This window comes from Cololabis saira, chromosome 5, assembly GCF_033807715.1.
Source record: "Cololabis saira isolate AMF1-May2022 chromosome 5, fColSai1.1, whole genome shotgun sequence".
NCBI lineage: Eukaryota > Metazoa > Chordata > Actinopteri > Beloniformes > Belonidae > Cololabis > Cololabis saira.
The window spans coordinates 27,834,183-27,859,463 of record NC_084591.1 but is presented as its reverse complement, the minus strand read 5'-3'; the positions used below and the strand labels follow the sequence as shown (position 1 = coordinate 27,859,463).

At 41.2% G+C, this 25,281-nt stretch overlaps 1 protein-coding gene across 1 annotated transcript in view; it reads left to right on the top strand.

The window, feature by feature from the left end:
- Positions 1-237: 237 nt before the first annotated feature.
- mob2a (MOB kinase activator 2a) overlaps positions 238-25,281 on the top strand; it is a 67,997-nt gene continuing 42,953 nt past the window's right edge. Inside the window, exon 1 of the mRNA XM_061721445.1 lies at positions 238-653. Within this exon, the coding sequence (XP_061577429.1) occupies positions 637-653 (17 nt within the window). The 5' untranslated portion in view covers positions 238-636. The remainder of the gene's footprint in view (positions 654-25,281) is intronic.

Genomic DNA, 25,281 nt, shown 5'->3' with positions numbered 1-25,281 from the left:
TTAACCTCATCGACTACATATCTAATCGTCTACTACATATCTTCCTCATCGACTACACATCTAATTAGTCGACTACATATTAACCGTGTTGACTACATATTAACCGTGTCGACTACATATTAACCGTGTTGACTACATATTCGACTACAACTCCCATCGCGTCCCTGCTCAGAGCAGCGCGTCTCCCGCAGGGCGGGGCGGTCGGTCCGTGTTTACTTCCGGACTGGGCTCCAGACGTCGCTCAGAAAGCCGCGGCTCGCAGCAGGTTGGTCGGGGCAGGCAGGCGGCTCGCACGGCTTCATGACAGAGGTGACCGGGCGGACCAGAGCCCCCCCCGCGGTCCAGCAGCCCCCCCCCCCCAGCAGCAGCAGCACCGCTCCCCCCCGACACCAGCTCATAACACAGCCGACCCGTGCACCGTGATCCCCGGATCACAACAAGGACGAACCGCCCCACATCCACTCCGCTCCGCCGGGGGGGAGAACCGCGGGGCTGCCCGGGGGGGGGGACAGCACCAGCGACGGGACTCAGTCGGGGGGCGCTGTAGCGAGGCTGGTGGCCGGGAGAACCAGGTGGATCCATCCCTCCATCCCTGCCGGCTAACCCGGGCTAAGGCTAGCCCAGACCCGCAGCGCCATGGACTGGCTGATGGGGTGAGTACCGGCGGGGACCGGCGCTCCCAGCCCCTGTGGGCCTGCAGCCGCGGGCTCGAGTCGGGCCGGGGACGGGGAGATGCTCATTGTCGGGGGGATTAACCCGCTAGCGCTAGTTAACGCAGAGCCTACGCCGTACCCTACGCCGTAGCCTACGGCGTAGTTACGCGGCGACGCGCACCGTACGGCGCGCGTCGCCGCGTACCCTACGCCGTAGGTTCTGCGTCGGTGTAACGCGGAACCATGAATCCGCCTTTAGCAGCCGCCCTGGACGCTTTCATGGTAATTGCGTGACGCAAGGTGGCCGTCCTGCCTGATCTGATAGCAGGCATTTTGAGCCTTTTCCACGGTCCCAGGTGCAGATTATTGATCCCTGACTTGTGGGAAAGCACAAATATATACAGGACTGTCTCAGAAAATTAGAATATTGTGATAAAGTTCTTTATTTTCTGTAATGCAATTACAAAAACAAAAATGTCATACATTCTGGATTCATTACAAATCAACCGAAATATTGCAAGCCTTTTATTATTTTAATATTGCTGATTATGGCTTACAGTTTAAGATTAAGATTCCCAGAATATTCTGATTTTTTGAGATAGGATATTTGAGTTTTCTTAAACTGTAAGACATAATCAGCAATATTAAAATAATAAAATAAAATTCCAAATTAACGAATAATATAAAAATAAGAATGTACAGGGGCTGACTCTGGGCTTCAATACAGCTTGCAATATTTCAGTTGATTTGTAATGAATCCAGAATGTATGACATTTTTGTTTTAGTAATTGCATTACATAAAATCACAATATTCTAATTTTCTGAGACAGTCCTGTGTGTGTGTGTGTGTGTGATATATATATATATATATATATATATATATATATATATATATATATATATATATATATATATATATATATATATATTTTATAAACTGATGCACAGTCTTGAGATCCACCAATGCAATGTTGGCTGAAGTTCCCCTATTTAGCATGCAGGCACCTGACCGACCCAAGTGATGCTGATAATGTGGTTTTATTTTTAGCTCAGAGCTGGCCCAAGTCAGGAGTTTGAGATGGAGCACATGAGCAGGGCTGGACATGTCACACCTGCAGCCACCATTCACAGTCGTGAGCGTCGAGGATTAACCTTTGACATTAGTGCAAGTGGCAAAATAACTCGCTCAAAGCTAATCAGCCCACTGTCACTGAGCCCGGTTCCTCCTGCCTCATGTCTGCTGTGTGTGCAGCCAGCTTTCTGTTCATGTCTGCTTGTGAGGGAAACAGGGTTCCTACGGGCGCTTGACATCCTTGAAGTGCTTGAATTTCAATGTTGTGTTTTCAAGGTATGAAAAGTGTTTGAATTTTAGTTTAGGTGCTTGAAATTATATATATATTTTTCACAATATTGAGATCAGACTGTATGGTTTAGTTATTCCAAGGAGAAATAAAAACAGTAAGATGAAACATAACTAGATGTTTACAGCATGATACAATGTACATAATTGTGACTAAAAAGCTGAAAAAATAATTATGAGTATATATATTCCTGTAGATATTTTACCCCAGCGATAAGGTGCTTGAAGATTTTGAAAATGACCCTTGAAAGTGCTTGAAAAGTGCTTGAATTTGACCTTGAAAAATGTGTAGGAACCCTGGTTTTATCTTACTGATTGTATTTCTCCTTGTAATAACTAAACTATACAGTCTGATCTCAATATTGTGAAAGACACAGAGTTATAATTTCAAGCACCTAAACTAAAATTCAAGCACTTTTCAGGCCTTGAAAACACAACATTGAAATTCAAGGATTTCAAGCACCCGTAGGAACCCTGTAAAACATAACTAGATGCTTACAGCACGATACAATGTACGTAATTGTGATTAAAAAGTGGAAAAAATAATTATGAGTGTATATATATTCCTGTAGATATTTTACCCCAGCGATAAGGTGCTTGAAGATTTTGAAAATGACCCTTGAAAGTGCTTGAAAAGTGCTTGAATTTGACCTTGGAAAATGTGTAGGAACCCTGGATGGAAAGTTGTCTGTATGTACTGATCAAAGTGTGTCTGAAGCTTTTTTCTTTTGTGTATAACCTTTAATTTAACCCTCCAATGCCTAGTTATGAACCAGAGCGGGATTAAATATCTTTGAATCGGAGTCAAATGGTTTGGTTTCACAGAGTAGAGTATGTTGTTTTTGCTGAGTGGTTATCAGCCAGGTTGGCCGGCGGTGGGAATGTGATGCTCATCTGGGTTGAAGAAGGGTGGAGGCTCGCTGTCACGGGTGTTTCTTCATGTCGTGAGAGTTTGGCTAAGAGATAACGTTGCCATTTGTCACTGCACTTGCAGTATTTGTGTCTGTGTCCCCCTTGGTGATTTTTGCATTTTAACTTATTAGTGAATTTGTGGGATGTCAACAAAACTAAATTGGATATATCGATGACATTTGATTGACAGCAAAGATGTGGGATAAGGCAGGTTTGTTCAGATTACACCAATTTATTGTTGTTTAATTAAACAACTCCAATTCACAGTAGATGCATTCCCCTGTCATCTTTTATTTCAGTTTTACACATTTCCAGGGTCATAACAAAACTTTTTTTTGAATTACACCTCTTAGGCCTCATCCAGTCTTCGTGTCACATTGGGATTGGGCAAGCATGTTCTAAGTGTCACGCAGAATTTAATTTGTCCCAACTGTGTATTCGTGAATTTGTTGACTGTCTGAGAGGGGTTTTCATGTTATGAGCTTTGTTGTGTTTTTGTTGATGATTTGTTGTTGTTTCTTTTCATTTCTACCTTCTTTTTTTTTAATACGCTTGTTTCCTGGTCTGACTGACAGATTTGCCCAATGGCCTATACCAAGCTGCGTTAAGTCTCTCAGTTTTAAATATGAATTCTTGGTCCAGATTTTTTATATGGTTGTGTGGGGAGGAAAGGTGAACATGTGAGCTGCTCTATTAAGAACGAGCAATAGTGCGCCCAGCATACGTCACAAAAGTCCATGAATTGGTTAACCAAGCATGTAATAACTCAGAACACAGACCCGTGTTGAAGGACACACCGACAAGTGGAGGAAGGAAGTGAGAACCGAGTGAGCTCAAGGCTGACGGAAGAAGGAGAGACGTGAGAGTAGCTGGCTTTGTGAGAGATGTGCAGATTGAGAGAGAGAATGATGAGTGTGAGGCAAAAGATGGATGAGATAGAGGCTCACCTTTTCTAAATGGATAAAAAGCTAGGGAGTAGTGCTTTTTTTAAACTGATGGATGGAAAAAGAAGGATGGAAGAAAAAAGGATATTAATGTTTATGATGAAATGGCTGATTAGGAAAAAAGAAGTGGCTGAATCTGGCAGGTAGAGGAAGGGAGTGGCGGCGTGCAGTGAATCAGGTTGCAATCTGGTAACGTGGAAAAGACTGTGGGAAGGACAGTAAAAGCTGACAGAAGCTAAATAGGAGAAGTTTTTACCCCTTTCAGCTGAAGGCTACAAATAACTCATTTATTTATTCTTGCAGAAAAACACATTCTAGTTTGTCAACTAATTTCTATTCTTTGTTCCTTTGGACAGAGAGCATTATTTCAAAGCTAAATGACCTCATCCGTCCAGAGTCAGACAGGAAGTCAGTGCGATGCCTGATTGTGCCTTTTCCTGTTGGGTGAAATGGGCAGGCTTTGATGCTTTGTTTAATCCCCTTGCTTTTGAGTGATGGGTTTGTAATGCTGAACGAAGAGCAGGAGCCTGAAAGCCACTGTTGCTAAGTAGAGTGCTGCTCTAGACTGTCTGATCTGAACAAGAGTCAGATTTAATGCACACTTAGGCCGCACTGCATTACCTACGACTTAATGGTTTATTGGAAAGCATATTATAAGTTCTGAAGTCTGGTAGTAAAGCAAATAAATGATATGAGATATTCCCGTAATGCTTGCCCTGTTTGTTGTATGCAATGGTGGCTGTTGATACGTGACATTTAACTTTTGTTAACTGTTTTCGTGGTGTAGTTTTCTGAGTCCTCTCAAAACTTTGCTCTTTTGATGAACTTTTTTTTTTGTATTTGGGATATTGTAAAATAAACTTCTATTTTTTATATATTTAGTCAATTAGTAAATAATTTCTTCAAAGTGTCATACATACATTATATAAATTTTGGGTCTTTTTTCAGCCTGGGTTATGAAATAAAGTCGTCATCATGTACAGCTTCTGTCAGATGTAATTCTGTGATGGCGTTTCTTGTTGAAATGCGGTTGGAAAACATGTCTGTGAAGATTACTGGAAAAAACCCTACGAGCTTGAAGAGTTGGTCGGTGCAGGGAAGGGGATTTCATCTGAACCTCATGGAGGTTGAACTTCTTCTGTTGGGGGGAAATGTTTTGTTCTTTCTGTCTCACTGCACAAATATCTTGAGTTTACAGTATACTCTCTGAAAATAAATAAGTCAAAGCAAATGCAACTTTTTTTGAATAATAATTTTCAATATCTCTCAAGGTTTCTCTTAGGCTTTCACATCAGGCTAGTGCATTTTTAGATGTTACCATTCTGACAGTCAGTACAATGTATTCAATAAGATATGCAGCCCCCATAAATGTAGACAAGGACAGAATTAAAAGGAAAAATCTCTTTTATTGATCTTGTGTTTTTTTACATGTGATTCTGAACCCATGTAACTCTGATATTGTGGGATGGTGTCATCAGACTACTTAAGTATTATCCCTTTTAATGCTTTTTTTTTGGTCCCCCCTATGCGTCAGTATGATTTTTGAAGATGTTCCTCATGGGGATTAAGTGCACTGCTAACTCTGTCCTCGCGTAACCTCCTCGCCTCATTTCCCTCTCCAGCACTGAGACAGGCTGACGTGAAAACATACCAGCATACGATGTTGCACAGCGTCCCAGCTAAGCTGGTTGCTTCTGCTGCCGGCATCTCAAATGCAGTGCTGATAACAGACCTTAACAGAGATGCAAACGTCATCCTAAAACAGTCACCTGCTTGAAAATAGAACTTAAGCAGCGCCGTCAGTGTGCTGCTTGGTTTAGACTACTCTGTTGTGAGACTATCTATTTCTACCACTTGAATCATCTGCATTGTTTCTGCTCTCTGAGAGCTGTGTATCAGTCTCAGATCTTTAGACCCACCTGGTAAGGAAATGTTCATTGTATATGTGGCTCAGCTTGGAGCAAACGGACTGACTCTGGCTCTATTAAAAGAATCATGGCACTTAACTTTCCCTGACATTTTAACACCCAGAGCTGCTAAACCAAGATTTTTAAGACCATATAATGCTGCTAAATCTTCAATAAAAATAATTTTGTGTTTTACAAATTCTGTTTTTGTTGGTTGTCTTGTTCAAGCCTGTATGTTAACACATAATACTGGTTCCGGCACCCATGTCTGACACTATGGTTCACAACAGTTTGTGCTGAAAAACTGACATCCCTTTGACAGATGGTGTTAGCTGCATGACCTATTCATAACATGTTTCAAGTAAAGGACTTGTGTGTCTGGAATCCATTTGGGTGTGGAGGCCTGCGCTCTCTTGTCTGTTGTGGTTCTGAAAGGGCATTTTCTATAAATGCGATTAATCTGCTGATTTAAGCAATAAGTCAGAAAACAAGAACTGATAACCATGCAATGAGCTATTTTCATACTGTGGCTTCGGGAGGTTTAGTCAGACAATAACTGCTAACTGTGTAAAATGTTGTTTTCTCTCTGTCCCTGCTAATTCCCTGCCTGTTCCAATTCAGTTAAATTACATAATTAAATGAGGCTGTAGTTTTATTTTTCAGCCTTCATTTATCTGCAAGGTCAAAAATTATATGAAACGCATCTCAACTAGTTTAAACTGTTCTTCACGAAGAATCAATTCATACTATACAGTATATTCGATTTGCCATTGCAACTCAGTTTGTTTGTAAGTTGACCTTAGATGACCTCTACTGTGTTTTAATGACCTTGGCCTGGGGACCATGATCATGCTGCAGGCCTCTCTCTGCTGCCGAGGTTTGTTTGCTCCCCAGAAACTACATTCAAATCCATGTCAACCCTTCACCACACTGTCTTTCACTTCCTGATTCAGTTTTCTCCCCCACTCTGTCTTCCTCTCTGTTTAAATTCTCACCCTCTTTTCCTCTTTCTCCGGGGAGAATGATGCGCAGAGACATTTGCGTGCGTTGTGGCTGCCTGAGTTGGTCTGTTCAACCGTAGAGAGCACAAGGGCCTCAAACAAGCCCAGGGCAGCTTCAGCTGTCCACGATGAGTGTTCAGCAATGAAGCACATAGAGCATTGTACGTTGGAGGAAAACCTATATGTTGAGCAATACTGAACAAGCTCTTTCATGCCATTTTTGTCTTATTTGTGTCATGTATTGGGGAGTGAGAGAGGAAAGAAAATGATGAAATGCAGACTCTAAACAAACAATCCGCTTTCTTGTTTGACTTTTGGCAGTATTCTTAGGTCTTCAAAGATGTGTAGTTATTTTTGAACAACAGCATCAAATCCATTTCTTTCTCAGTAGCATGACCAAGCAAAAAGTGACGTAAACCATAAAAATGTATGTGTCAGTGAGTTCAGAGGAAGTAGTCGCCCTGGTAACAGCCAGGACTAGCAGTCCCAGAACAGCTGAAAGTGTAAAACTGTACTTTATTTCCTAGTTACAACAGATATGAAGTTGGGTACAACAATGAGCCATCATGTTTAAGTGAACCAGCTAAAGACAAATCTGAGTGACTTAAGTGAGCATTCCTTGGGTTTGTAGATAAAATACCGTATCATAATGTGTTTCTGAGGTATTGGCATTACTGAGGGGAAGGATTTGGATTAATTTTGGGAAGGTAAATGGCCTAAATACAAAAACACGCACATAGACCGAAACACTTCTCAGAAAAATCCCTGTGTTTTTGTTGTTTTGTTTCTTTTTTGTTCAATGCCGCTCTCTCCTTTCCCTGAAGCAGAGACGGGGAGAAACTCAGGAGCGAATGTGATACCAGAATGACTCTGCAGTTTGCCTTTCACTGAATGTGCATGAGCGGATAAGTGAAGATCCCAAAATGCAGGCACAGGTGCATTAAGCACCTTTTTTGGTAAGCATTTCAGATGGAAACTGTTGCTAAATACACCAGAGCTAAAAACGAATATTACAATTTACAGTTAATTCTCACTCTGAATTTTATGTCTCTATTTCATAAACTTCCTCATTGTGGAGAAGTTCACATAATCCTTATAAGGAGTTGAAAAGGGTGCTATTTTAGCAGATATGTAGTGTCTGCAGTAGAAGATGAGAATGCTAAATGATGAAGTCGATCATTTAAGTCTGTTTTGAAAATATGAAACGATTGGTTATCAAGCTGTTTCCAAATAGGTGAAAGATATGATTATGATGATTTATGCAGACATCATTACAAGTATCTTAAACAAATACTATTGCATTTTTCATCAATTGTTACAGACCAAATGTGGAGTCTTTAACACGTATGACTCTTTGCTCGTATTTAAGTAGCAGAAGCCTGCAGTAATACTATTTTAGTGATGGATGATGTAACTTCATATTCTCACTGGTCTCATTTTGAAGATGGTATGCTTAGCTTTTTAGTTCTGCTGGACTTCTTCCATGGCTTGGTGTTTTTGTGCATGTTTGCACCTCTGTTTCACTTGGCACTAGAGTGGCACCACTCTGCGACTGTGTTTACTCTTTCATAACGCTCTGGGCAGCTTTGCCCAGCGCACACAACTGTCACTGGCAGCAAATGCAGAGACAAAAGGAAAGGCTGATAGAGGGCAGGGACAGTCATGGCTAATCGGTTGCTCTCTTGCTGTCACACTCATAATTGCTAAAAACAGGACAGCTTCTGCAAAACATTTTATTTCCGGAGCAATTTTACCACACAAGCTTCATTGGCTGTTATGGCTACATGGCCAGCTGCTACAGGCCTTGGAGCAACAACTCTTCTGACAGAGGATCATGCTCAGGGATCGCTGTTGGCTAAAGCTGTCCTTGGATCAGCTACAATACGCAGCAGGATTTGGTGGTGTTGTTTCCTACTATCCAAATGTTTCACCCTATAGGACTTTCCACTGGTAGCAGTTTTTGACGTTTACACATCAAACATTCCCTCCGTAAATGGGTTAATATTTAACACAAGTTGACAAAGTGTTGAGATGCAAATTATTTCTGTATATTTCATCATGGGACAGCTGTAAACACCCTAATTACCCTGCAGACTAGCAGTGTGGTGTCAAGCACATTGATCAGTCTCTTTGTTTAGTTGATAGAGGAATTTGAACTACTGATTCATGTCAAGCTACTCGATATCTAACCAAACTAACTTGAACCTAATTGTAAACGTGACATGTATTTGAGAAAAAAAGGAACAAACCATTGGCCAACTCGTTATCCCTACTACATCCCTTTTCTTAACCTGGCAGTAACAGTAATAAGTTAGCTTTTTTTAAATGTATTCTTTTTCAGATTTTGCTATTGCCATGGAAATTAGATACTGCTCATCTGCTTGTTCATAAAATGTCACTATCGTCTTTTCAGCGGTTGGCAGCATGCAAACAAGAGACTAATGACCTGATTTACTTAAATAATATAGTGAAAAGCTAAAAGCTGTTATCTACAAAAGAAAATGGGGAGAGGGCTAGAGCAGTGCAAATCAGAAACTGCAGACATACTGTACAGAAGGCAACGATAGAAGACGGCATCTGATAAGGAGGAGAGAAAAAGAGTGAAGGAATGAGAGAAATGATATTGATGCAGAGGCAAAAGGTGAGATATGGAGATAAATGGGAGGCTGCGACATGGGTCAGGCAGCTAGATTAGAAAGAGCCGACTTCTGCAACAGAGGACTGAGAGGGAGATTTAGGCCCAATCCCAATTCTCCTTCACTCGCCCTTCTTTTCTCCACTCGCACTTTTTTTCTTCCCTAAGCCCTAAAAAAGAAGGGGGAGATTTTAGGGCACTTGAGATCCAGGGCACTTGGCCCAGGTGCCTGTCCCATTTCTCCTACTCCCCCTCGTTTTCATCCCTAACCTGATCAGGAAGCAGAGAGCCAAAAGCTGTTTTAATTTCAGCTGTAGCGCTGTTAATATGGCACTTTATTAAGTTTTAATATTTTTTCAGGTATAATGGTAACCTTAAGATCCCCAACCGGGGTTCAGTTTATCCAAATAACGCCTGTTAAGAAATTTGACCCGATGTTTTCGGAGATGAGAAGAGCCGCCGGCCCCGGGGAGCAGCCTCAGCTCACAGCCCGAGAAGAGACGTGTCCGCCGGGCAGGCTGCTCCGTCAGCCCCGGGAGAGACACTCTCTCCCGGGACGCAGCTCTGTTGAGAATCACGCCGGCTGAAATAAATCATTTAGGAATATGTTGGTTTAATAGATTAAATCTAACAGTTGTAGCTACGCCTGTTAAGAAATTTGCTCCGAAATTTAGAGATTTCTGTCTGCCGGGTCCGGAGCTTGGGTCCGCGTTAAATCGACGCAGAGCCTACGGCGTAGGTTGCGTAACCTCCGCCGTAGGATCTGCGTTGGTGTAACGCGGAACCATAAATCCCTTTATTCTGGCGTGATCTTCCGCAACTTTATCTGAAAGTGTGTAAATTACCCAGATATCAGCTGGATTACTTTGTGGTTTCTGAAGACTATTATATCAGAAACATCCAAAACAAATCTGACGAGTCACAGGATTATTTCTCTCTATTTCTCTGAGACCAGTCTGCCTGTTTGCCTTCGGTCGGCGAGTCAAATCGACGCAGAGCCTCTTTTTTTCATACCCCCTCGCTCGCCAAGTCAGCATCTGAAATCCCTCGATTTGAAGGGGCTATTCTCAGCCCCTAGCCCTCGTTATGCCCCCTCCCCCTAGGTGAAAAGAGGAATTGGGACACCACTACCTTCACGGGAACGCGCAAAAGTTAGGGTTAGGGAAGAAAAGGAGGGCGAGGGGGAGTATTGGGACGCACCCTTAGCAGCAGGGAGCCGTGCAGCCAGCCATGTGCATAGAAATGCATTGTGGATGCTTTTCAGAAGGGGGGGGGGGGGGTTAAGAATTGGATATGCATTTGAGAATACAGCATATAATGTCCGAAATATTTTGTTTTATTTACTTTATAAAACAACTGTCTAAAGCCACAATTTTCCTTTTGCCATTTTATCTGCTGTGCTGTTTCTTGTTCTGTGGGGGTCCATTTTATGATCGTTACAGTTAGACACCTATTTAACTTTTTTTTTTAAACTGAGAAAAAAAAATATCTGCATAATAACCATGCACTGTTCAAACGTGTTGCTACATTTTTCACTACAATGACTAAAAGTGCCTTGGTTTGAAAATAAATTCTGATAACCCGACAAGCATTCCTGCACAATCTTATATTGGTCCTGGTGTGTGTCTGCGTTAAAAGAGAGGGGCTCTGTGTGTTTGTCTGTGTGTGTGATTGCATCACGTTAGTGCAGAATCTGGTACTTGTCTAGGCACTGCTGTTTTCCTTTGGAAATTCCCGAAGACTCAACTGACTTTACTTGGTGATTACACACAGCATGCCAGCTTTGCAGAATCCTCTGGAAGACAGGGGTGTCTTTAATAAGAGGGCTGTGGGCTGCCACACTCTCTCACCTTTTGTATGCAGAGCTCAATATGGCTTTGCTTCACCTTTGTTTGTTGCACCTCTCAAGGTGGAACAGGGATGTCGTGAAAATGCCTGGGTTCTTTGTTTTTAGCATTGTTCACATACAAAATCAGGGTGGCATGTCTGCATAAAAGTCTCATCTTTTAAAGCACTGTAAAAAGTTGCATGGGGCTGAACTGGAGTACTGCATGCAGCTCTGAAGAACAAAATAATCAATTATCAAAGTTGTAAATTACAAAAATGTGAGACTTGTTTGTTTTTTTGACACAATCTCTTAAATAAGGAGTTCTCGTCTTTTCAATTGGTACGATTCTACATATTCTTTGCAATGTTAGTATTTTGCCAGTATTTTTCAAGCACTGAAGAAGCCTAGCGTTATTAACAAAAATGCACACCCCCTCCCAAAGCTTCTCACACTTGCTGACATATTTATTGAACACAGATTACAAACTGCTAACCTTTACTTTTTTCCAATTTCCAGTAAATGCTGAAGACATTTCATGCTAATGTGTGTTTGAGCAGCTTTATCATTATCTCCATTATATACTTGACCTGAGTGGGGAAAAATTATGATTTTAATTTCTGTTGACCTGATCTGACCTTTACTGTAGTCGAGCTGAAAATTGTGATACCAGCTGAGCTGACGTATCGAGGCATATCTATTTATCTTTTGATTCCGCACTAATTGACTTACTTTCTGAAGAAAACAAAAACAAAAAAAACGAACAACAAAAGGAAAAGATGCGTTTCTCCAGCAGAACACTTGGTCCTCACTCACTCAATGAGGTTTGTCTGAGAGGAGAATGCTTCGATTCAGGGGATTTTATACATTTTTCCTCTAGACGTAGTCAGCAGGCTGTGAACGCTGAGCTGCTGTGTCTGCGTGGAACTGGTGGGCTACTGGTGTTGGCATAAGCTAACTAGATTTGCCCTTGGTGACTGAGGCTAGGCTGGGCTGAGCTATAATTGGATTAGAGATCTCTGTTGCACGAGGCAAGACAAACCAAACGTACACACACATGCGCACACACGCACTTTAAAAGCATACATGTCTTAAGAAGTTAATATCATCCTGGTACTCCAGGCTGTCCGCCTCCTCCTCCTCCTCTGTTTTCTTTTTCTTTTTTGCATTTTTTTCAAAATCAACAACTTAGCCCTGCCTCTTGGTTGTAGGCTCTAAAAGTAGTTAGTCTGTGTATGTTTTGTGTGCAAGCATGTGGATCATCCTTGTGCTATGGATACCTACCCTAAATGGGATTACAATAGTTGCAGCTGAGTTGCTGCTCAGTTTAAAGGAGAAGAAAAAGGAAAAACAGACATGACCTGAAGATAACGTTACTGGCTCTCAAATGCAACATGATAAATGTAACTATGAAAATGTCCCTCTTCTTTGGAGAAAGAAGTAAGGATGATGCTCTTGAACTTTAATAGTAGTAGCAGATTTCCTGGCAGGCAGCTTTGGACAGGAAGTCCAAGGTGAAGTACTGAGTGGTGTGCATCCTGATTGCCTTCTTTTCACTTTTTGAGATATTGGTGTCTCGAGGCTGAAGTTGAGAGCAGCCTGGCTGGCCTTTGACCATCCTTTCGATGTCCTAAGAGGTGCTTAAGACATCTCATAGAGAGCAAGATTTTCCTTATCGCTTGTGAATCTCATGTTTGTGCCTCGGGGACGGGGAAAGATTTGACATGTTTAAAGCAATACAAAAGAAAGGAACCTCTGCTTTTAACTCGACGGGTCCCCTGTAGGTGTGGAGGTTGAATTACTTTTATAGCGCTGTCTGTGAAGTATTCCTGTTCAGTCTCTTGCTTGGTTACACACTTGTTTTCTTTTCCTCGCCTCTTCTGTCATAACTTTTTCATATCTCTTAGTTGTCACTTCCAAGATGTAGACTGTAGTTCTATTTAACTTTTTTTTTTTTTTCTTGCATCCATTTTTATATCCATTGCGAAAAATGGTCTGTGATGTGTGACATTTAAAGCGATAGTTTGTTGTGAGAGATGACCTGGAGAGGAGGTTAAAGTTACTTGGGTTGTTTTTTGCTATGGTAGGTGCATTTTATCCAATTCTTATAATCAAACATTTCTTAAAATGAAATTGAAAGTTGAAAAAAAAAAACCTCTTTGGAGTTGCTTTAACCTTTGCTCTTAATTTTCAGTGTATACGCTGTGGTGTGTTTTTGACACAGCCACTTTATCTAGCAGTTTTCACCAGGCATCATTTTCTTACATTTGTTTTGATGCCTTCCTCACAGAACTTTGTGCAGCCTTTGGCCTGGGCTTTACCATCTAAGCTTACAATGCCACACCTCTCATCAGAAGTTATCTCCAGTTTGTGGAGATAGTGTGTGACACATGAGTTTTGCATTATAAGCATTATGAAGGAAATTGAAACAAAAACTGTAGCAATGCGTGTGCTACGGGGCCCGACCGACAGGATGGAGAGACACGGAGTTTTGTGCAGACCCTTTTATTCCCAACACACGTGCAGCACCCAGCTCCTCAGCAGCATACCAGCAGCTCCTCCGACCCCTTTGCTGCTGTCCAGCTCTGCCTTATGAAGGCTGGCAGAGTGGAGAGGCTGATTGGGCCCACCTGTGCCCTAATCAGCCTGAGTGGCTGCAGCTCCTCCACCCTGCCACAAAAACGTAGACAATTAAGGGAAAAAAATGGAATGTGCAGAATGTATCAGTCACTACGATGCACGAGCAGGGTGTTGGGTGTGCTGTGTTTTCAGTAGTTTGGTTCTGTTGGTCTCTTTTCCATGCTGTTCTTAACAAAGAGACATTAGTTCATCAGTACAGAGGAAGAGACAGAGACAGGTTTTCTTTCCATGGTTGCTCTGCCTGTCATATCATGATGCGTTTTTCTGTCCATTAGTACTCATACAGCACACCTGCATGCAGTTCTTCTAAAAAGCTTCAACGGAAAACTGAACATTTTTTTTTCTTTGTTCTTGGATATGTTTCACCTCACAACCGAAGGGCTTTTCCAGTTCAAACTGACACCGAGCGATTGCAACATATCAGTGGCATCCCTATTAAATCACTGCTCCTACCCTTTGGAAATGAATACAGACCTAATAGAGACTGCATAGTGACAAATCAGTGTGTGAAAACATGCAGCATATTTACAGGGTAAAACCGCTTGTGTGTAAAAAAATAAATAAATAAATAAAAAAAGGTCACGCAATGCCACTGCTGCCACTCAGAGCTCTCCGGTTTTCTTCTGTTACTACCTCCTCGGGCAGAGCAGAAAGCGACAAAAATATCCTGCTGTCAAGCCTCAGGCACACAAACACAGGGAGGTGGAATATGCGTGACGATGTCCTCTCTTGAAAGTGCTGTGTAAGATGGTTTAGGCTGTTGTGCCATTCGTTCTTATGAGTTGGCCTAATCACTTGTAAGTCACTGACTCACCTGTCCATCCTGTGGGCTTTTTAAATCTACAGTATGTTGATTCCCTGGTCAGCATATAAAATGTTTTTGGTCAGATGAATCAAGATGTGAGAGTTTTGAATTGGCAAAACCTGAGACTACTTCCTGTTTTTGAATATTGATTTTTTTCCCCATTAAACATAAACAACTTCTATTACTCTAGTTTCTAAGCATTGTTTTCTATGCCTGTATCACTCCTCAAGTCACAATTATTCAATTCTGCATACACCAAGTCCACTTGCCTTCGATTCAAGCTTTTCAGGATTACCATGACCTAAATGACTTGAACCTACAGCACCCTGCGCATGCAGATGTGGTGAAAAATGAAAACAGCAGCTAGACCGACAGTGATAGAACAGGATTAATTGCTGACAGGCCAGCACCAGCAACCATATGTTTCTTATATGTGTTGCTGACAAGTGCCGTATGTCTCTGATCTGCCCATATGGCCTGTACATGTCTTCTACTTGTCAGGGAGGGACAAAACAGCATGTAGGCAGAGATAAAGAGGGGAGAGGGTGTTCCTTTAGTGTAGCGTGATCTTAAAATAAGCATCGTGTAAAGATGCAAAATACCCCAATCCACACCCAGTCTATATAGTCAGTGAAGAAGATGACTAAAACAACAGTTGATAGTTTCAGATTAGGCATGGGGCGATATACGATATTATTGTATATCGCGATAAAAAACGGCCGCGATAACGTTATCGTGGGGTACTGTAATTATCGCCAATTTTTTTTTTTTTTTTTTTGGCTACCAGCCAGGTAGAAGCCAGTGTTATTTTTTTCATGTATTTTATTAATATTATTTATTATTATTATTTATTTAATATTTTTTCAGAGAGTAGTACAATCCGTGTGCATTTGACTACTGTGGCACTTTATTTTCACTCAATCTTTGTGTTGGCCATGCAGCTTTTGTTTTGTATACTACAGAGCAGTGCCTTTATTTTATTATTTTTCCAGAGAGCCGTACTAAGTAGCAGGCAGCCAGCCACTGTTAAAGTTTCAGAGTAATACAATCAGTGTGCATTTGGCTCTACTTTGTCACTTTATTTCTATTTGTCACTTATTTCTTTCGACTCTCAGGGAAGTATTTTCTTACAAAAAAAGAAAGTTCAAATAAGTACCGGTACTATAGTTTACACTTTGTAATGCATAACATTTACAGTACGCTATTTGTTCTCTACCTCAAGTGTCACTGTGTTGAGAATGATTTGAGAATAAATGTTCTGAAGGAACCAGTGGATCCACGGTTAGTGTTTTTCCTTGCATTTTAAGAATTTTATAAGCGACATGCTAATACCGTGATAATATCGTAATCGTGATATTTTTGTCCGCTAATATCGTGATATTAAATTTTCATATCGTCCCATGCCTATTTCAGATTTAGTTGGCGTTTATTCCCCACAATATCGGTCCTTTCAACTTTTACCATTTGAGCTTAAACATCTGCATGTCTATCTAGACTGTGTTGTGATCAGCCAGCCTCTATAAAATGCTTCACATCTGAAAAGGGAGTGTGGATGAAGAGGGATACTGAAGGAAAGAACAGAAAGGGAACTGGTGTTTAGGGCTGTTTGATTTCTGCTGCAGGGTTTGTGTCACTGTACGGGAGCTGCTCAAAGGAGCATCCAGGAGTGATGCAGAAGAACCCCAAGCTGATAACAAAAAACATGGTACAACAAGACACACAGCAGAGTATTTGAGCCTTACAGGGCCTCTAATATCCCCTTGAGGATAAATGTGTGTAAATGCAGATAAGTCCGATCAAGTGGGGGCTTACAGTAGGGTATGTTGGGAAACAAGCTCTCTCCATGCAGTCTCTCTCATTCACACTCATTATAACACAGTACCGGCTTGAAAGCACACACAGTGTCACAATTCTGGTATTTTGTTCACTGTTGTTTCCTGTTTGCAGACCAGTCTAATACGACCTTTCTAAAAGCCTTCTTAATCACCAGTGGCCTCTGAGCTGGGTGGCATGTGATAAATGCTAACATTGAGCTAACCCCCTGTAAGTTACAGACCGGCCAGGCCAATACCTGGATGTGAACACGTGATACTTTGAGGAGTGCAGTTGTACGGGGGGCTCTGGCCGCAGCTTGCTTTGCTTCTATTTAATCCACGAGGCCGAGTCAAGGAAGACAGATTTCAACCCTTCGTATTGCAAGTTTTATGTCTGGGAGATGTCTTGTTTTTGACTGAACAAGGAAAGTTATCAGGTCATAGATGGATAATTAGCCCCTCTTAGAGAGCAGAAAAGTGCAGTGTGTGTGTTTGTGTGTGTTTTGCTTTACTGAGTTATGTCTTAAGCCACTTTCAAAAGCTGCAACATCACACATTTAAGCTTTGGCTGTCAAAGTTTTACCACTTGTTTACTTGATACTGTATATTTGACCGAATATGTCCTGATCAAAGATAACATCTCATCACTTTAAAACTTACTGGAAACTTTAGGCTTTATAGTATTTTTTTCCCCCACATTTTGGTACAGATGTTTACCATTTCCTAAATATAGAGGAAATATAAAAATAAGTACAATTTGAGGTTTAAGCAAGCCATTCATATTTGTGTCAAAACTCAGAATTTTCTTTTTTCTTTTCTCAAGACTTTAAATGCTTGGCTTTCAATTACCGGTAGTGGTTTTCTGATCCTCAAACATGTCTCTGTTTCTGCACGAATCTGGAAATAATATAAATGTCACACAGGAAGATGGGACTCTTTAAAGCTGTTTATCATTTCTCTTTCTTTCAGTTTAGTTGTATATCAAGTTTTCCCAACACTTTTTATGTTCCTCATGCTGTGGAGCTCCTGCTCCCAGAAGTAGTTTTCCACCAACCGTATCAGCTTCACACAGAAAGCCAGAGCTGACTGAGTCATACATCAGGGGGAGTGCGCAGAGCAGGACAAGCTACTACAGATTAGAGGTGAGAGGAGTGCGCTGCTGATTTATTACCAGTCATTACATGGTTAAATGAGGCTAACTGAGTCTGGCAGTTCAGGGGGTTAGAAGCGATGAGAGGGGAAGATCTTTGAAGTGAGCCAATGACTCCTGACCTCCTATATTTTTCTTTTAATCTTCTTTCTCTCATCCCTCCTTTGCTACTCTTCATCTTCATTATTCTGGTATCCTATCCATGAGTGTCTCCATGTTGTGTCTGCTAAAAGTGGCTGCCTATATTCTGATTTATGGAGAAGTAACCAACAAAAAGTTGACTTGTTTGATAAATATGCAGCAAGTTAGCACTTGTCTGTATTTTGAAACGCCTGAGCTTGGCCTGATGAAATTCACATATGCTTGCTAATGTAACACAAATTAAAACCTGTTTTTAAAAACTGTTGCTAAAATATCTTACATCTTTCTGTATATGTGATAACTTTTGAACATTTCAAAAGCATTTTAAGAACATTTTATGAAATCCACAAATAAAATCTTATTAATTTGGCAGTAAGAATAAACACTTAATTACATTGTCTTGACGCACTTTAAATGACCCATTTTGTTCAAAAGTGTGGGAAATGTTGCAATCACTGTAAAAAAAAAAAAAATCAAATCAAATCTTATTTCCACAGAAATGCTTTAGAAAACCTTGGCTTTGTTGTTTGGATGGTGTAATTTTACCTGCAGCCAAGACTCACCCTTACCTGTGCAGGCCTGTCTTTTAATTTGCCTGCATGAAGTTCACATTTGTTTGGGGATTCAGGAATATAATGGCGCAGGAGACATTTCACGAATGACAAAAATAATCACAAAACCTAAGTTCAGAATGCCCATATTGTGACCCATTTTCAGATTTCCTTCCTCGCATTTTCAAAAGTTATACCCCAGCAGTCAAATTTGTAGCTTTAAAGCCTACATGAGGAGAAACATAGAGCTCTTGCAGTCTTCAAATTCTTTCCAACACATGCAGCACTGTCTTTGTGGCCTTGCTGACTTTACTTTAAAAGCTAGGGTTTAACTGGAGCTACAGAGGGAAACAGAACTATCTGTGGCTCGGTCTGAGGCTATCTGTGCCGGCTCTCTTTTTAGAAAGCTGTTTCTGTTCTCAACCTTTGTATGCGTCTCTTTGCACGTTTATTTCATGCGTGTGAGAGGAAAGGGAGAAGAAAAAAAAAAGTGAGACATTCCCCACATCCGCTTCCTCTCACAGAGGAACAGTGGGTCAGAGGTTTGGTTCGCTCTGCTGAGTTCATGTGTCGCTCAGGGCTGGAGAAGACAGAGGCAGGGCAGAAATACAGAAATGCACGCAGATGAGGCGTTTTTCATAACCACTGGGGGTTTGAAGTAACTTCAATAAGGCGGCAGTCACTCCTCTCATATATATGTATACATTTGCTTTATACTTTTTGGTTGTCGCAGTTTGAAAGAAGGAAAGAAAACATTTTGCAGGTTTTAAGTTTTTGCATTGCTTTTTTTTCCTTCTCTCCCCCAACTCTCTTCCTTATGTTCTGTTTCACTCTTCTTTTTTACATGGTACTTGGCATCATTGCTGTTATCTGTGCCCTGCATGTGTGCTTGTTTAAACAAGGTGTGTGCATTCTCACGCACACCTGTATCTGTGCTTGTGTTTGCATATGGCCTCACGGCTCTGACTACGCGTGTGTTTGTGATTCTGCTTTATCTCGTCCACGGCCCCCTCATGTACTGATGTGCTGTTTTCCTGCTCATTGTTCTGCCTCTCTGCCGGGACAGGGAGTCTGAAGCAGAAGCTTGCAGGAACCATTGTTACTAATTGTGCTGAAGGGAAAGCAACGCTGACATACACAAATGCAGGAAAAGTGCAGCCTTCTTCGCACTCCGGATGGGCGTCTGTCAATCTGAACGCTGAAAGCTGTAACCTGAGCACGTCTTTAACCACAGGTGTCTGTTTCAGTCTCTCAGTCTCCTCCATCTCGCTCAGTCAACTTTTCTGTGACATTGTCTGTACAGAGGGTGACTTTTCTTTCCGTCTGTATATCTGCAATCTGAACACAAAAGAGAAGCAAGGAAATTTACAAAATAATGCTAAATCCTGTTAACAGTGATGATAATTAAGAGGAATTTTGAGTTGTGTAACAGGACCATTTTCCACTGCCAAGTTCTCCCAGAAACCTTAGTGATTTTCCTGTAGTCCTTCTTCTTAACTTGTAATACAATGAGAACCCTATTTATTCTAGTTTATTTGACTGAAAAAGTCCTTTACTGGTCTACCCTGCAGCTACTTTTATTAATGTGACATTTATGCAAGATTTGTCATCATAAAACCTTATAATGTGTCTTCACTGCTTTACTTCTGTGAGCCGATAAACCTGAAATTAAACTGTTTTGGTGGAATACACCCAGGTGTATTTTGAGGAGGGAGGGATCAATCCCATGAAAACAGCATATTTACAACGATACTATTACCTGGTTGTAATACTGAAGAGGTTATTAAGTGCTGCTGAAGTTTTATTTTTTAACCATAAAGATGCAAATACTAAAACTATTATGTTAAATGATTACAGAAATGTACTAATGTGTATATATGAGAAATAAGATAATCTTTCACCCTCTTGGTTACTCACAGCCATTACAGTTTTGATTAGACGCGGCCAACCTTTTTGCATATTTCTGCATACACTCTGTTGCACTTTCCTGCTTTTACATAACCACTGGCAGCTGTGCATTTAGTCTTAAGCAGCTGCCTGAGTTTGTTTATCCATGGAAATAGGGAGGTTCTTTCCACCATGTGGATTGCTACCTGGGCAAGGCCTTTCCCGGCATCCTCGCTCAAAGCTGCCCAAGGCAAAGCTAGAGATGCTTTATTTGCTTGGCAAACATTTTCTGTGACATTTCCATGCAGCCTTGAGCCTGAGTATTTGAATATATTTGTTTGGTATTGATATATTCAACCTCAGATGTTCTGCAGTGATTTACTAACAATTTTAATGGTTGCATTTTTAACATTGACCAAAACAGCCAGACCTCTGATATAGTAATTATGTAGAAGATGCATGTATAGGGTTTAACTAGTCTTTGGATAGTAATTTAAAGAAATACAATACATTTTAAAGTAATTTCCTTTCCTAACAGTAAATGTGGAAGGCTTGATATTTAGGACGTCTGCTTGTTTCAGTCTCTAGTTTCTGAACATGTCGCTGCTTGAGTGTGTCAGTGTGCATCACTGTGCCTTTTCATAATCTAGGCCCTCTGTAGCAGATCAGGTTCAACCAGCTCACCAGGCTTTGTTTTTCACTTTTTTTCCCTCTTACCTCCTTTATCTTCCGAGTAACAAAAGTGGCAGCTTACAAACTCTCCTGACACCACCTACGCTACTACCTTGACTTCAAGAACCATTCATTGTTGCTGATGGAGTGCATGGGCCTTTATGTGCCACTAGAGAGCAGCACATCTCCTCCAGTTACTAGTAGTACCCAGAGTAGTGAAAGTGCTGCTGGGTAATTAAAAATAAATAAATAAAAAAATCTTGTAGCTGTTAAAAGTTCGGTTGATTTTAAATATTTCAGTCACTGTTTTTGATATAAGGCCTGAGTATGTTTTTCTTCATATGACAACCAACGGGACAAAGGAAGCAGAATAAAAGCAAAACATGTTGAGAGGTTTAAATGCTATGGAGGCTGAAGAAAATGCAGAGTATAGATAGAACAAGAACAGGACCGAGATCCATTTGCCCTGAAATCAGATCTTCTTGTTGTATAATCATGGCTTGCAGCGCTTCCCAGCATGCACTGGGCTTTTGCGTCACATGACCATATGCAGCCGCTGCATTACAAAACCAGCAGCACCAGTCTGTGACCAGCAACAGGAAAACAGATCAGTAGACCTATTTATCTTTGCATGATTTATTTTCCCCTCTGATTTATTCAAATCTATTTTCAACTGGAGTTGGGAACATTTTGTCATTCCATCATTTGATTATAAGCTTTCCTCTTAATGCAAAATTCTTCCTTAAGATTTATTATTGTGAAACAACTAAAGCATTCATGGGAATTAGTTGTAACCAGAAACATCCCCTTCTCTTTGCCACCATTCATGTTCACACTGTATTTCACATACCAGCCAAAGCAGATGCCACTGAGCCATGACCTACACTTCTGCCTGCAGGTTTTCTGTCAGGCCTTTCTTTCATCATTACCTCTTACTTCCAACACAGTGCAGAAACAGTGGGAAAGTAGAGATGTTTGTCGTCCTCCTCTTCAGCGGTGCATTATTTCTGGATAACTGTAGATGGCGTTATAGTCTCACCATCCTTGGCAATGAGCAATCCACTTCAGTGAGCCTGTCCTCAAATAAAGCGTTCTGTTAAAATACCAGGAGTGGAATTGCGTCACACTGCCATATTGTTACTATAGAAGAGTTAGAAGTGAGACTTTCCTAATCTGGGTCCAGACTTCATGTTGTAAAACGGCTTGGGAATCTTGTGGAATTTGAATTGAAAGGCCTGTAGAGATAATACAAAAGAAAGCGCTTTAGTGTGGAGAATATGTCAGCATCATCGTCATATTGCTCCTCATTCTACAGCTCTTCCTAACTGAGCCCCTGCACAGTGACAGACAAGTATCGGATTGCTTCATTGCAAAAACCGTGGTGCTAGGTAGCGGGGTAGGTAGGAGAATCCTCCTCTGAAGAACTGACTGTAAAAGCATCATTATAGTGGTGTCCTCTGTCTACTGTAGATGCCAGGCTATATGTGACAGATGGACGCAGACCGACTGACTACCTCTTGGCGTCTCCCTGCCTGGCTGTATATATAGGTCTTTTTATACGGCCTTGGCTAGGCCCCCGTTCACATGCACTTCTAGCTGTGCTCTGTGTGTGCTGAAACATATTTAGAGTGTACATTCTTGTGTAAGCGAGAAAAAAACAGTGTGTGCTCAGTTATTGGCAGCAAAAAACCTAGCGCATATTAACCTTCATAATATACACATGTTAGTGATTTCGTAGGATTCATCCTATTTTGGCATTACAGCAGTGTGTGTGTGTGTGTGTTTCTGTGTGTGTGTTTCTGTGTGTGTGTGTCAGTATCGCCTCTGTCTGTGCTGTTGAACTTGGCACATGCAGTGGTTTGAGCTCTCCAACACTGATCTCTCTACTCTCATACATGCAGACAAGTTACTGGAGGCCTAGTGTGTGTGTGTTTGTGCACTGCGGTCCAGCATTTAACTTGCGATGTATTCCTGGAAAGCCTGAGTGGGAGTCAAGGGGCCAGGGCTGATCCACAGCCACACTGCAGCAATGATGACTATTTTCTGGAAGCTTCTCTGTCATTTGGATTGAGGGAAATAAATGAACACATGGTTTATGGGTGTTTTGATTTTGTACTCCACATCAACACCCTGGCTGCTTCTACTTTGGACAAACAAAACTAAAGGCATCTTGTACTGACTGACATCTTAAATATAATTTGTATCCATGGACACAAACATCTGTCTTGCACAACACAGAAGGGAATTAGGAATGTAGGAAGAAATGGGCTAAATGCACAAGTGAAAAGGGTATTGAAAAAGAAATAATACAATAGCAAAAAGACTTAACTTAGCTTGATGAAAGGATCCAGAAGAAGCAATAAATTTAAGGGCAATTGGCATGCAGGTGATGAATAATTGGGGGGAAGAAGAATTGATTGACGGTGAATAGGATTGTGAGGGGGGTAGGGTTTAACTGCAACAATAAAACTAATTGCGCTAATAGTAGCTCCTGCAGTCTATAGCCTATTTACCTTCTGCTGACATCTGTGGCTCCACGACTATAGCTGCTATTTAACCAGTCAGCTGGATGGAAGTCTGAACTTCAGCTTTCCCAGTCCAATGACCAAATAAGGAAGGGATATGTGTTCATTGTATATAATATAAATTTCTGCTTGTACTTGCCTATGCCATCTTCTTTTCCCTGTCCAGAAAATAATCACTCAATATGTTTACATGCACTAAGAGAGAGCAACATTTTTGCCTTAGTCTGATTGCCATGTATACGTCTTAGTCGGACTGTAGTCGAACCGAACTGGAGTTCTGGAAATCGAACTATTAGAGCCAGATACTGCGGTTCTAAATCGAGCTATTCCTGCATACGCAAACCACAATTGGCCGAGCTATTGACTGGCCTGGGACTCCCCTTTCTGGAAGTGACAAGACCGCAGAAACAAGAATAACAACAGTCAAGGCATCACAACAAGAAATGTACAGAGGTGCTGCATTGTTGGCGTCCATATCTTCGTGTGTTATTGTCCTCCTTCTACGTCTGCTTCAAATCTGCTGCATTTGTTTACTAATTGTTCTGACTAACTGGAAGAATGCCAATGCAAAAGGGCGCGTAGTGCCACCTAGCGTCGTGGAGTCGAATGCACCTCACTCAATTTGATTCTCTTCCTGCGCCTGTATACTCAGGAACTGCAGTTAAATCCTTAGCTTGATTTATCACCAATAGCTTGATTTAGGTGTTCATTGTCGTCATCCTTCCTTAAATCTCAGCTTTGGATCCTGATTATTTGGGTATAATTTTACCGGAACCCCTAAATCTTGTATTTGCAGTACTGGCTCGTGGCAGTCTCACTAAGCAGGCCGTACAGTAGCCAAGATGGACCCCTAAAATCTGGTCCATTTGGCTCATGAGAGTGCTCTGTTCTGCGCTGAAGCACAGTGTGATTCCTGGTGTCTGGTATGGTTGGAAGAGATGTACTTGGGTTAGTGAAGAGGTCCAAAATGTAACATCATAAGGACATTTGTACAACTGGATTAATGTGGGTGAAATCCAGCAAGGGAATTGAGAGGGTGGATCGTTTCAACATGCAGTAAAACTTGGGTGGTCTTGTTGTTTTTGTCAAAGTTTAAATCGCCAATAATTTCATTTTTCAGCAGATGAATAAAACTTCATAGAACAATGAACCATAGAACCACAAAAAAATGGTAAATAAAGCATAATAACATACAGGTTGGGTTAACAGAGAATGAATTGTATTGCTTTTAATTTGTCATTCCATGGAAATGACAGAGAATGTAGCCACTAATAAAAACACTAAGTGCTCTTTCCATTACCCCTAGATTTGCACAAAATCCAAATATCGAAAAAGAAAACCTCTAATGGAAACTCTCCTAATTTTGAATAAAAAACCTCCCAAATATTGCAAAAGGCATTTTTATGCTTTCACTGTGGTTTTTCAGGCGATTTCAATAATCCAGTTTATTGCAAAAGTATAATGAAAACGCCCCTGCAGACCTACTACTGTTGCAAATTCAGAGTTTCAATTTTCTTTTGTGAAAAAGTGTAATGGAAACCCGACTACTAACACACCAATGCAGCTCAAACTGGCAACCACTGAAGAGAGCGAGCAAAATGCAGTCAGAGAGGGACAGCATAGGAATAGTACTGGTCATAACACCCCTGCAAATTTGTATAATCTTCCTTTTATGTGGAGCAGGTTTCAGGGGGCTCCTCTTAATGTTCAAAAATGAATTTCAGGCCTTGTCAAAGCATTTCTCTTACCCTGCAGTGACTGACGAACAGCAGCAGCAGCAGCAGTGCGGCCGATCAGCAGTTTTGGTGCCAGGCTGCTTTCATTGAAATAAATGAGCTTGGAGCCATGAAGCCAACTCT